The 13,708-nt window shown below is 37.4% G+C and overlaps 2 protein-coding genes across 7 annotated transcripts in view; both read right to left on the bottom strand.

Annotated features, from left to right (window-relative positions):
* Positions 1 to 2,122, bottom strand: part of LOC127953374 (zinc finger protein 271-like) — a 239,850-nt gene extending 237,728 nt beyond the window's left edge. The window contains exon 1 of the mRNA XM_052552602.1: positions 2,042 to 2,122. The gene's annotated coding sequence lies outside the window, so the exon portion shown is untranslated. The remainder of the gene's footprint in view (positions 1 to 2,041) is intronic.
* LOC127953355 (zinc finger protein 501-like) overlaps positions 1 to 13,708 on the bottom strand; it is a 364,750-nt gene that overhangs the window by 176,801 nt on the left and 174,241 nt on the right. The window contains exon 1 of one of the 6 annotated variants that reach the window (XR_008153142.1): positions 5,363 to 5,908. The exons of 3 other annotated variants lie outside the window; for them this stretch is intronic. Coding sequence is in view for 1 of the 3 variants with exons in the window: in XM_052552574.1 (XP_052408534.1) it covers positions 5,363 to 5,675 (313 nt within the window). In the remaining 2 variants the exon portion in view is untranslated. Of the gene's footprint in view, positions 1 to 2,041; positions 2,123 to 5,362; positions 5,927 to 13,708 lie in introns of those variants that run through there. 2 more of the 6 variants (XR_008153144.1, XM_052552574.1) reach the window with 2 other exon arrangements.

Below are 13,708 nucleotides of genomic sequence, written 5' to 3'. Positions count from 1 at the left end.
ACTGTATTTTCCATGCATCACACTATAGTACGGTGTGCATGAAAATAATAAAAAAGGCTGCAGAGCGAACTTATGATCCATAGTGGTTCTCACGTAGTCCTTCTAGTGTGCGTTATAATGATCAGTGAATGCGATTTTCCTGCACATCTCGTCAGTAAAGACGCTCCTTTAATTAGAAGTATTATCTCCAGCACGTGTGTTCAGATCAGGGTTGCCAGGTTTTCACAACAAATACTGCCCTGTTGCTTCTCAAAATTATTTTTCAGAATAAGACCGTACATACCTATACTTTTACTCTCAATACCTTATGTATATTAGAGTATGCAAGATAATACTTTTACTTAAAGGGTAGTTCAGCCAAAAATGACAACAATTCGACAACAATTAATGGTGAGCTCCTTTGCTCACCCTTAAGTTGTTCCAGGTTTGTTATTTTAATTTTGGGGGTTTTAAACATATGGTATTTGTAGTTACTAAAAATGGTTTACTTAAGTATCTCAATATTTCTTCTAATTACGTTTTCATAGCGCTAAACAATTCCTCTTTTCCTTCTTTCTCTAAATCAGATTGGACCCCTGTATTGCAGGGGTCTCTGAGGAGGTGCTGGCCATTCACCAAGAGACTCACCTCCTGAAGACCCCAGAACACATGGAGGCAGCGCTGGAATCAAATTGATGTTGTTTTCCTGAGGTTAATCCTAAACTATGCTGTAAATGATTGTAAAAAGTACTTTCAATTACAGAGCAATTTGTTTTAATGTGTAAAAAATATATTTAACGGATGAGAAAAACAAAGTTTTGTGAAAAAATTTACAAACTGCATTAAACTTATTAAAAACTAGTGTTGTCACGGTACAAAAATTTCAGTATTCTGTACCGATACCAGTGAAAATCCACGGTTCTCTGTACCAAAAACAATTATTAAAATTAAAACTTTTTATCACTAAAAATAAAACCAATGCCATTCTTTATACTTATTTACAATTGTGTTTAAAGTTTTTCTACAAATTATATAATTATGAAAAACAGTAAACAAGTTTCACCCAAATTTAATTTGTCTTTTAATTTATGAAATTTAAACATTTTATTTTTGGTAAATAAAGGGGATTTACTATTAAACATGGAAGAAATATTTTGTGATTTATTTCTTTAAAAAAAAATAAAGTTATGAATTTTTTCAACAGTAGTAGCAGTATCATATACATTTGACTAAATAATAGTAATATTTAGTAGCACAATGCCTTTATGTAAAAATGAACTTTTAATGAATGCATATTTGTCATTTTAACTGAACTTAAGACTGGTGGTGATGCTTAAGATATTTTTGGTCATTGAGGGTTTCTGTAAAAAGAAAAAAAAAGTAATAGATCATATGAATTATTATTAAAAGATAATACTGCTAATAATTCTACTACCATACTAACAATATACAATGCACTATGAATTGATGAGCTGCTGGGTTCATGAATATTAATCATGTTGTATGCGTTTGGTCAAACTGATTTGCTGAAATCAAAACAGGGACGGTAATAGATAAATGCCAGCCAATGAAATTGCAATTTGTGCATTAGCTCCGCCCACTACTGGAAAAACGGCATATCTTCTTTTTGTTCGAAAAATATGAATAATTCTAAATGAACTCCATTATTTTGACAAGAGAAGACAACAAAGAATAAAGTTTACATGTAGCGTGTTGATTCAGCGTGGTAAGACTCTTTGCATGTGTGAGAAAGCGACGGTGAGTCGTGCACCTTCACACAGAGTTTACAGAGCGTCAAATACAGGTGCGCTGTGCGTACATTGACATGAATCGAACAGTACAGATCGCTTGATGGAGAGAGAACTCTGAAGCTCAGATGCTGAAATTAATGCAAGCGTCACGCGCTTCAGTCTATGTAGTAAACAAACCCAAACGTCTCTGCCATTTGATCATTCAAAGACGCACAGAACATGCAGGATTCATATTTCTTTTTTATTCATAACTTTTGCAGCTTAAAGGGTTAGTTCACTGAAATAGCAAAATAATGTAATTAATAACGTACCCTCATGTTGTTTCTCCAGAACACAGTTTAAGATATTTTAGATTTAGTCCAAGAGCTCTCAGTCCCTCCATTGAAGCTGTGTGTACGGTATACTGTCCATGTCCATTAAGGTAAGAAAAACATCTTCAAAGCAGTCCATGTGACATCAGAGGGTCGGTTAGAATTTTTTGAAGCATCGAAAATACATTTTGGTCCAAAAATAGCAAAAACGATGACTTTATTCAGCATTGTCTTCTCTTCCGTGTCTGTTGTGAGAGAGAGTTCAAAACAAAGTAGTCTGGATATCCGGTTCGCGAACTAATCATTCAGTTCGTCAAATCGAACTGAATCCTTTCAAACGGTTCGCATCTCTAATACGCATTAATCCACAAATGACTTAAGCTGTTCACTTTTTTAATGTGGCTGACACTCCCTCTGAGTTAAAACAAACCAATATCCCGGAGTAATGCATGCACTCAAACAGTACACTGACTGAACTGCTGTGAAGAGAGAACTGAAGATGAACACCGAGCCGAGCCAGATAAGAAGAACCTGGAGCTGATTATACTGCGCATGTGTGATTCAGCATGAAGCAAACCGACACACAGAGCATCTAAACCGAACTGATTCTTTTGGCGATTGTTTCTGAACTGATTCTGTGCTAGTGTTATGAGCGCAGGTAAATCAAAGGCTTGAATCAAGGGCAATCATCGCAAATGACGCCATGACGTCGAGCGCAAAAGAACCAGTGAACCGTTTTCTTCAACTGGTTTATTGAATCGAACTGTCTGAAAGAACTACTGGTGATCCGAAAACCGATGCAACCGGTTCTTGACTCGTGAATGAGTCAATCTTTTGTTCGTTATCTGGCTCGGCTCGGTGTTCATCTTCAGTTTTCTCCAGAACTTTGAAAAAGTACTACCTCAACAGCAGCGACTTTCTGAGGGGCAATTTTTTTACCAGAACTTTATTTAGTTCCTGGTTCCTGCAGTGGAAACACACAGAGTACAAGTACAGCCCAAAGTCTCTAGTTCCTGGCTAAAGTTCCTGTGGTGGAAACGCAGCTCTACTGTCATATGTGCAAGCCATTCTGGAGGTTAACTTAAGACGTAGGCATCGAGCACATGCCTCTGAGATATGAGACTCTCACAAATATTGTTTACAAGAGCAAAGTTTCCTTACTTTAGCAAAGGAAAACCAGTCTCTACTTGGCTTACATTGAAATCCTCCTAATTAGGCTAATGCTTCTAGTTAGTGACCAGCGATTTGTTTTGGTGTCTCTCATCCAGTGCTGTAGTCGAGTCACCAACTGTTGAGTCTGAGTCGAGTCTCGAGTCTCAGTGTTCGAGTCCGAGTCCAAGTCCGAGTCACCAAAGAAGAGTCCGAGTCGAGTCCAAGTCGAGTCACCATTACCAGAGTTAGAGTCCGAGTCGAGTCTCGAGTCCCCAATTGGAATTTTATTTTTTTTGAGGAAACAATAGCAACCAACTGAGTTGGTAGGCATTGAAGTTCATTATATGAAAAAAACATCATGAAATGTTTTCCTTAAAAAAAACAATTTAAGAAAAAACGCCATGGATATCCTGGATGGCATTGGGAGGAGTAAATGATTAGGAAATTTTCATTTTTGTGTGAATTAATCCTTTAACACTGTATTACAGAAATACACTTGGCGAAAAAAAGAAACGTGCATATTACAATGAGTGTGAGTGTGTGTGTGTGTGTGTGAGAGAGAGAGAGCATTTGTGTGTGAGTGACCGAGTGATTTAGCGTGAGTGCGTTTGTATGTTTTCAAGTTAATGTGTGTGTGTGACGGCACGCACATGGTCAGAAAGCAACATATAAGGGCCGTTCAAATATCGCGTCTTTTGCACGGTCAAGTTCGTTATTTCCAATGTACTGTAGGAGCGCGGTATGCACGCTCATAACGGCAGCATCCAGGCGCGTCCGCACCGCATTGAGTTAAAAAACATCTAAACTTTTCAGAATACTGCAAGCGCACCGCGGGTCATGTGACAAGAACTAACAAATCAGCTTCATCCTTTCCCGCAAGTGTCCAAGCGCTTTGGAAAAAAAGTAAAGTGAAAGTAAAGTGAGTGACGTCAGTGCGTGTGTTGTCAAGCAAAGAGAGCGAGCGGTAGCAGTGTCTGTGAGGGAAAAGAATAGATCCTGGCCAGTCTTGGGCACGAAACATTTTTTATAACATTTTTAGTCAAAAACAACGTAATGAATGTCCAAGTCTGATTTTATATATCCTTGAGTCCGAGTCCAAGTACGAGTCATCAGTCCACGAGTCCAAGTCGAGTCACGAGTCCAGAGAATGGAGTCTCGAGTCGGACTCGAGTCCTAAGAAAAGGGACTCGAGTCCAAAGAAAAGTGACTCGAGTCCGAGTCCAGGACTCGAGTACTCCATCACTGCTCTCATCCACGCTTCCATGTTCGTCACTAATCACAAGTGCATGTGTGTCCTACGTCATCTGCCCAGAACGGCTTGAATATATGACAGTCAGGAGAAGTGAGGAAAAAGTGTTTATACCATTTAAAATATGGATGCTTTTCTTACAAAAACACACCAATTCCCTACAGGAAGCCTTTATTCATCTCTTTTTATTACAGATGCGCATGCTTTATTTGACTACTTTTGGACTATTGAACAAAAACACCCTCTTACTCCAATTCTAATGCTTGGAAGAGCCAGGATAATTATTTATATAAGTCAGATTGGATTAATCTGGAATAAATCAGTCATATACACCTAAAGAGTTCTTGAGAGTTAATAAAACATGGCCTAATTTTCATTTTTGGGTGAACTAACCCTTTAATATCTTTCTTGTGGTGAACACAAAAGAAAAAAGATATTTTGATGAATGTGGGTAACCAAACAGTAGCTGGTGCACATTTGATAGTAGAAAAAATACTGTTCAACTGTCTGGTAATACACATTATTCAAAATAACATTTATCATGAGATCAGAATATTATTATGTTTTGTGAACAATGTTCTGTATGTGTATCATGGCCTTATTTCAGTGACTTAAAATAAATTTTTCACTAACCACAAATAAACTTTGTTTTTTTTTCAAAAACACAAACATGTAGGCTACATCCATGCTGCACAGCATATTATTGTTGCACAGATTGTGCCGATTACAGTGTTATCAGACTTAAGTTATTAATATGCTTAATAACTAAAAAAAAATAATAATAATAAATACACACACACACACACATACAAATGTCTACAAAAACTTTCTCCAGGGCTCAAAAATACCCAGAAAAAAAGCTTTGTAAGCCTAATGTACCACAAACATTCATTAAAAATGAATGAAGAATAAACACCAACCTCCTTGTTCCTCGTGTTTTATTTCTGTTTCCTTGTGTTTTATTGTGCAGGTTTCTGGTTCCTTGTGTTTTATTTCTGTTTCCTCGTGTTTTATTCTCCAGGTTTCTGGTTCCCCGTGTTTAATTATCAAAGATTCTGGTTCCTCGTGTTTTATTTCTGTTTCCCCGTGTTTTATTCTGCAGGTTTCCGTTTCCTCGTGTTTTATTCTCCAGGTTTCTGTTTCCTCGTGTTTTATTTCTGGTTCCTCATGTTTTATTGTGCTGGTTTCTGGTTCACTCGTATTCTCTTCTCTCTCTTCTTTCACAAACTCCATCTTCACAGCAGCAGATCTCAGTTCAGATGATAAACTCCTCCAGATATTCCTGCTCGCTTCAAAACTCAGTCACGACTGTGAGGACGAGGATATTACAGGTATTTACTGAACTGATTCAAAATCTGTATTTTTTTTTTCTTAGAAACTTGTCTAACCGTTTGTATTAAGGCAGCACACCGACATAACAACAACAGAGAGCGCGGTGAAACTGAACTTCTTCCTCTGAGGTTTACTGGTGTTTGTCAAACAAACGTGTGTGTTTAGCGCCTCCCGCTGGACTGGAGCGAAGAAAGGAAGAAAGACCTGCACTACGTCCGAAATCGTATCCTGCGTACTGGGTACTACATTTGAATTTGAATGTTCTACTCGACCGTTAGAACAGTACGTTCTATATAGTATGAATGTGGGTAGTATGAATGGAACTCGGCGTACTACATCCTCAATGTTGGTGTCGTCACGTGACGTGCGTCTTCACAACAGCGCGAAAATGTAAAGAGCCCACTCGACTGCGCGAACATCGGCAATTGTTTAATTAATTAATATTAATTATTGTAGTTGTTACTGCTTTCATCTGCGTTTTAACATTGATAGGATCAACAGCTCAGAGGGGGAATAGGTCAGTTGCTCGTAGATCACGCCTTTGTGGACAGCTTATACAATGTTTATAAAATAGCGTAAGTATAATCACCTATTTAGCTTGCAAATTTTACCTCAGAATAAGAAGAGATGTCTATGAACACCGTGACAGAGGTTGATTTAGATCAACGAAATTAAGTAGTTTGTTATGAATAATTAAAAATACACAGGACAAACAAGACACATGAAAAAATAAACTTGAATTAATGCATACATAAATATATATATATAGAGAGAAAGAGAGAGCGCAAGAAAGAGAAAATGAGAATGAATACAATATATACATACGCTAAATAAATATTACAAATAGATACAATATATACATAATATATACAAAAAAATAATATATACATAATATTCTAAAAAAAAATGTATATACACATTTACAGACTGTGAGCAATAAACCCAACTGCCACCTGAATGCTGCTGTGCCAGTCCTACGACTATACTCCGAAGATGGATCTGACCATCGCCCCAGCCTCTGGCTTTCACGACAGTCCATCATGTCCATCATCGCTGCTTTGAAGACATACTCTGACCATGGCTCGGAAAAGGATATTGAGGTTCTGGTGTTCCTGTACTGGCTGGCTCATGCAGCATCATATCGGGTTGTATCTCTGGCCTTCGACATCCCAAAGGCCACAGTGCATGACATTGTGCACAGAATCAGCAGGGAAGTGGTCAGTATTTTGTATTCCCGACCCTGGACGACCTGGAGGAAGTGGGGGCAGGTTTTTGCTCAGCTTTTTGCATGGTGGCTGGTGCAAAAGACGGATGCCACATCCGGATCAAGCCACAGCAAGTGAAGCCCCATGCTACTTCAACAGAAAGCTGTTCCACTCAGTCCAGCTGCAGGCCATCACTGACCACAAGGGGAAGTTCATTGACATCTTTGTCAGGTATCCTGGGTGTGTGCACGATGCCAGGGTGCTGAAGAACAGCCCCATTTACACTGGCCGCCTTTATTCACCTGCAGAAAAATGCATCCTTGGATGAATAAAGACTATTTAAAGACCAGACTGTTTTCCCCTTCCAGTGCACAGCGTCTCCATCACTAAGACTCCTGTCGGCCCTCCTCGCGGCTGCACATGGTAACTTGGGATATCACAGCCCCAGGCTAATCTACAGGGGATCTCGGAGCTGCAGTGGTCCCCAGAGGTGGCACCCACCAACCACTGTCACACTGCCTAAGGCAGTAGCCGCATTTCCACTGTCGGGCCAGTGTGAGCCAGGTTTTAAAGCCGGACGGGGCTCATAGCCTCGGGCCAGTAGCACCGAGGCCAGAATAGCGCTGGGTTTCCACAGTCAGGGCCAGAAGCTCTGCTGCACGTCACTAAAACACGCACTTTACGTTCTAATGAACAACGTCATGCAACCTCATCATTTCACCAACAAAGAGAAGTTATCATAAAACTAATAAGAAATAAATCACTGGAACATGCGCGATCACACACGCACATGATAAAAGCGGCTGTTTGTTTGCATGCTTTGTTAAATATTCAAACTCAAAAGCATCGATGTTTTAACTATAGAATAAGTGATACATTGATCATAATGATTCAATTTATCAGGACTCAAAATTAATCACACAGAAATACACTTATTTCTATTTTATTTATTTTTAACCCCAGATAGCTGAAGAGCGCATCATCTGATAAACATCGGATTCCTTTTTTATAGTCGTATTGATCGTCTGTAGATCGTCTGTTTGAGCTGTTAAATGAAACGTCTTCCCTACCTCTAAATGACATCTATACGACGTATCTTTATCACCCGAAATATGCCGGCATGTCCGTCGAGAACGGGAAGCTGCTACTTGATTAATTTAAAGGGAAATACTTGAGGAAATAACGATAATTTAAAATCCATATTCTGTGATTTGCTCTTAGTACAAGAACGTATATAGCATGTTTAAAAGCAAACATCATATTATTTTGTAGACATATATTTATTTATTAAATGTATTATATTCCATTGATGTTTTCAAGGAGACACAAACACTTTTTCTTTACTTATGTGCACAGAATTACACTGTGCGCTTTACGTTAACATTAATATTGCTTTTAGTGATCAGACAAAAGGTGACATACTTTACTGGAAACAAACGAGAACAAAAGCACAAAAAAGGGTTTTAACCACGTAATCCATCATGCACTTTTAAATCGGTTTGTCCAACTATCCCTGTTAATGGAGATAAACGCGTGTAAGATAATTGACTACTTGTAGGTTTTAAGTGTTCAACATTACAAGATTAGTGATTGTACTTAACGATTAAATGTAAACACACACACACACACACACACACACACACACACACACACACACACATATATATATATATATATATATATATATATATATATATATATATATATATATATATATATATATATATGATGAGCAAGTTACTCCAAATAAAGTAACTACAGTATGATTATTTTGTACAGTACTTCAAATGTAATAACATTACCCAGACAGCAGGTGACTCCGAGCCGGATCCGTATTTAAACCGCCAAATCCGCGTTACAGCCACCTCCGTTCCACTGCTTTAATACGGATCCAGCCCGTGTCCGGGTTTTAGTAGGCGGGAACAACCGTCGCAAAGCAGATTCGGGCCGTATCTGTAATACGAGCGAGCGATTTTTCTTTCTGCAGTTAGAAGAGGCCAGTCGGCACTCGAAATCCTACACTTCAGACTTCACAAAGGTAAGCAATAGTTTGCTCAAACTACTATTGATGAATGAATTTATTTTTTATGTTGTTTACTCTTTTACTTAATTTTTTATTTTTTTCTCATTTGATCGGTTTTGAATTGTATTAGCTGACTTATCAGAGGAGAACATGCTAACATGAAGATGGTCCAGAGGACTGTAATTATATGAAATTGACGAATTTAACTGCTTCTATTTATTATTTATGAGCTATTATTAATAATTTTTTTAATGTGCTGCGTGGTAATGTCAGTGATAGGATTGCGTTGCGTTAATTATGTCAAGGCTTAACTAACTATAATGTCTCCCGTAGACCTTCATTTTAAAAGATATTTTATGTATATATATCCCAGACAGCACATGTACGTCCCAGCTAACACAGTTACGTTGTGACGACGTAACTGGACCAGACCATATTCGTTGCAGCGACATCCCAAATAACGTTCCAGTGACGTAACTTTGTGATTCCCATATCCGTCGTGGCGACGTTATAGTGGAACGTCGCTGGAACGTGATGAGTACGTCCCAACGACCAAACTGTCACGTTATGAGGACGTTCCTATAAAATACCATATTGGTCTTAGCGACGTACCACATAACGTTCCAGTGACGTAACTTTGTGATTCCCATATCTGTCGTGGCGACGTTATAGTGGAACGTCGCTGGAACATGAGGAGTACGTCCCAGCGACCAAACTGGCACGTTATGAGAACGTTACTATAAAGTACCATATTGGTCGCAGCGATGTACCATATTATAACGTTCCAGTGACGTAACTTTGTGATTCCCATATCCGTCGTGGCGACGTTATAGTGGAACGTCGCTGGAACGTGATGATTACGTCCCAACGACCAAACTGTCACGTTATGAGGACATTCTTATAAAATACCATATTGGTCTCAGCGACGTACCACATAACGTTCCAGTGACGTAACTTTGTGATTCCCATATCCGTCGTGGCGACGTTATAGTGGAACGTTGCTGGAACGTGATGAGTATGTCCTGACGACCAAACTGGCACCTTATGAGGACGTGACATTACAGGATCATATTGGTAATTCATATTTTCACCTCACCATTACCTTGAAATACATAAAGAACTAATAAACTCAATCCATCTCTGGTGCAAAAAATAAACCTTATGAAATCTAATTGTAATCTAATTATAGGGGATTCATAGTTAATACATTAATTACATACATGCAATGCAAACAAATACAAAAACATTACATTCTAATATAAAATAGACAAAAACACACTGCATTCATTCACAAATCAATATTTATTCAGCACTACTTTGTACAAATACGAAGCCAAAACATTTTGAACATGGCACCTGTTCTTTAACCATGCAAAATGTTACTAAGTTATGAGCACAGAAAACTAAACACATCAATTCATAGATTACACAATATAAACAATAGAAAATTTTTGTCTTAAAGATGTGGAGATTGTTAATGACGTTATTAGTGAACATTAAAAATAATTATCAGTAAACTTATTGATACAACATAATTTAGTGCAACAAAAAATACATGATAAATAGATATGAAACAATTCAGCAGATACTGCACCGAGATACTGCACAAAGTAAAACTGTGAGCGTCGTATATGAGGCTCCTGGTATAAATGTCTGGTGGTGATGTGCTTTAATTACACGACATGCAGGAAAGAATTTAGGCTAATTCATGCGCACGATTTTCTATTTCATTCCCTCGATTTGCTAAAACATGTACACTATTTATACATCAAGAGAACGAATTAGTAAATTGTGCATACGATTTAGCAAATCAATGAAATGTAAAAGTAATCGTGCACGTTTTAGTACATAGAGGGAACGAATTAGTAAATCATGGACATGATTTCTTTCTTTTTCTTGCATGTCATGATCAGGGCTCTGTGCTCACTATCAGAGGATAAAACTAAACAATATAACAATTACCAAAGAACCATAATTTTTGAGCTTCTCAGAAGAAAATCATTCATAAAGCGTAAAGATATGAAAAATGAACAATATAGAGATTTCTAGCATCTCTCCTGTATTATTTGTCCCACCCGAAAAAACAAAGTTTTTTAAGAAAATGAGCATATCGACTTTCTCAGAAGAATCTGTGATCTGTGATTACTGACTGTGGAGAAGACTCTTTCAGACAGTGCTGAGGAGGCAGAGTTAGGTGCTGGACAGCTGATAGAGAAGAGGAAGATGGTGTTTCTTACCCCAGCAGCAGAAGACAGGCTCTTCTGAGGGAAGGACAGGAGGCTTGATGCAGTGTTTTGCTGTAGAACAAGGCTCCTTCTCAGCACCTGATCTTCTTCAGAAAAGAGTTCCTCTAGTGTAGAGACAGACACTCAGACTTCTTGCAAACTGGAATCTTTTAATAACATTTAGCATATTATTGTAGTCATGTTCATTGTTTGTATTATAACACATGGCAAGCTTATAGAAAATTGTTAAACGTGTTCTTCCTCCTCTTCTTCATCCTGGGCCTGCACTGTCAACATCCTTCTCTGAGCTGAAAGGGAGGATCATCTTGTTAATGTTGCTCATGTATGTTCACAACCAGTCAAAAATCTGGAATCTTTTCTTTATGGTTTTCAAGAGAAGTTTCTTCTACTCACCAAGGCTAGATTAATTTGATAAAAAAAAAAAAATTAAATTGTAAAAAAAAAAGAAAAGAAAAAGAAAACGGAAAGAAAGAAAGAAATAACAGTTTTCATACTCTTTTTTTGAATATACTTAAACATATTTATTGAAATAATTATGAGGCAAAGCTGAATTTTTCAGTAACTTTACTCCAGTCTTCAGTGTCACATGATCTTTTTCATATACTGATTTGCTGTTCGGGAAACATTGCTCATTATCACAAATCAGTGCATTTACATGCACCCAATCGCATTATTGCCGCTAAGATCAAAGTGTACATCTGCTCATGACATACATGATGTAAATCACATCTGCAGTTAGCTTACTACGGTTGTTATTTCCACTGAACTCTTTTGGTAACGAAGGAACTTTTTGAACAAAGTTGGTTTTAGGGAAGCGCACCCCATATTAGAAATGATGGGGAAGAAAACTTAGCATTTCTGGAAAGTTGAATTTTTTCTTCATGATTATTTTATAAAACACAAAGTTCAAAACATTGAAAAAAAGGTAATCTTTTGTAAAATTACAAAAGTCTTATCTACCACTAGTTTTCAATTTTATGCATTCTTACTATTAGCCAACCCCCCCCCCCCCCCCCCCCCCCCAAATAAAATAAATAAATAAAATAAATAATAAATAAATATAACTGTAGTGTAGACAAAATGTTTGGGCAGCACAACTGTTTCCAACACTGATAATAATCAGAAAAATGTATTGAGCAGTAAATCATCATATTAGAATGATTTCTGAAGATCATGTGACACTGAAGACTGGAGTAATTAATGCTGAAAATATAGCTGTGCATTATAGAAATAAATTCAACTTTTAAAATATATTTAAAACTTTTGACCAGCTGCCACATTTAAATGAAAACTCAACTTGTAATAATGCACACATTCTCAAAGAACTTACATTCTGGTGATTACTTCCTTCCCTCACTGCTGTCAGTTCCCTTCAGTCATTCCCAGACCTCCTTGTTTTTAATCTTTCCCTCAAATCTACAGAAACAAAGATCATTTTACAGACAATTTGGATAAGTCACGAATTGCAATAGTTATATAACTATAATCACAATGATAAATTATATATAATTATAAATATATATTGAATCGGCACACAAGTATCGGGATAGTATTGAATTGGCAGATTAGCGTATCATCCCATCATAGTTACTACAGTCAAAACAATGAAACTCTCTTCAAGAGTGCACAATAACTGATATTTAAAACTGTTAAAAGAAAAGGCTCAAAATATTGCACACATATAATACACAACAATATCTCTTCCTTTGGTGTTTTGAACATTTCTATGAGTAATGCTACACGCTGTGACTCTGTGTTGCTTCAAGTGCATCATTCTGCGCACTGGTTATGTTTACGTGCTGCACGCTGTATAGGAGCCATACCCTTTCGTATTATAATACATTAGCACAATGAAAGATTCTTGTTCTGTCCCATCTACCACATGTTGCTGCCTTCATTACTGTGCTATAAATTTAAAAGAAATGTATTTTACACACACATACATTATACACACACACACACACACACACATATATATAGACGGTTTCAACGGCAACAACATAAACAAACTTTTATAAACAAACGCTTTTGTGGACCTAACCTAACCGGTAGACTTCCAAATAGAATCAATAACAACAGCCAAGTCCCACTAGAGTAGATATTTTTTGATAAACAAAATATGTTTGCTGCGTGGATCAGGCGGACTTGATGAAAATGCAAATTCATTCTTTGCCAGCAGGAGATGTTTTAAAGCATAGACATAAAGTGCGAGAAATAGAGGTTTCCCGACACACCTTCTCATTTAAAGAGTTTTCTTTATTTTCATGACTATGAAAATTGTAGATTCACACTGAAGGCATCAAAACTATGAATTAACACATGTGGAATTATATACATAACAAAAAAGTGTGAAACAACTGAAAATATGTCATATTCTAGGTTCTTCAAAGTAGCCACCTTTAGCTTTGATTACTGCTTTGCACACTCTTGGCTTTCTCTTGATGAGCTTCAAGAGGTAGT

The sequence above is a fragment of the Carassius gibelio genome, chromosome B3, assembly GCF_023724105.1.
Source record: "Carassius gibelio isolate Cgi1373 ecotype wild population from Czech Republic chromosome B3, carGib1.2-hapl.c, whole genome shotgun sequence".
Taxonomy (NCBI): domain Eukaryota; kingdom Metazoa; phylum Chordata; class Actinopteri; order Cypriniformes; family Cyprinidae; genus Carassius; species Carassius gibelio.
This window is presented reverse-complemented; position numbering and strand designations above follow the sequence as displayed.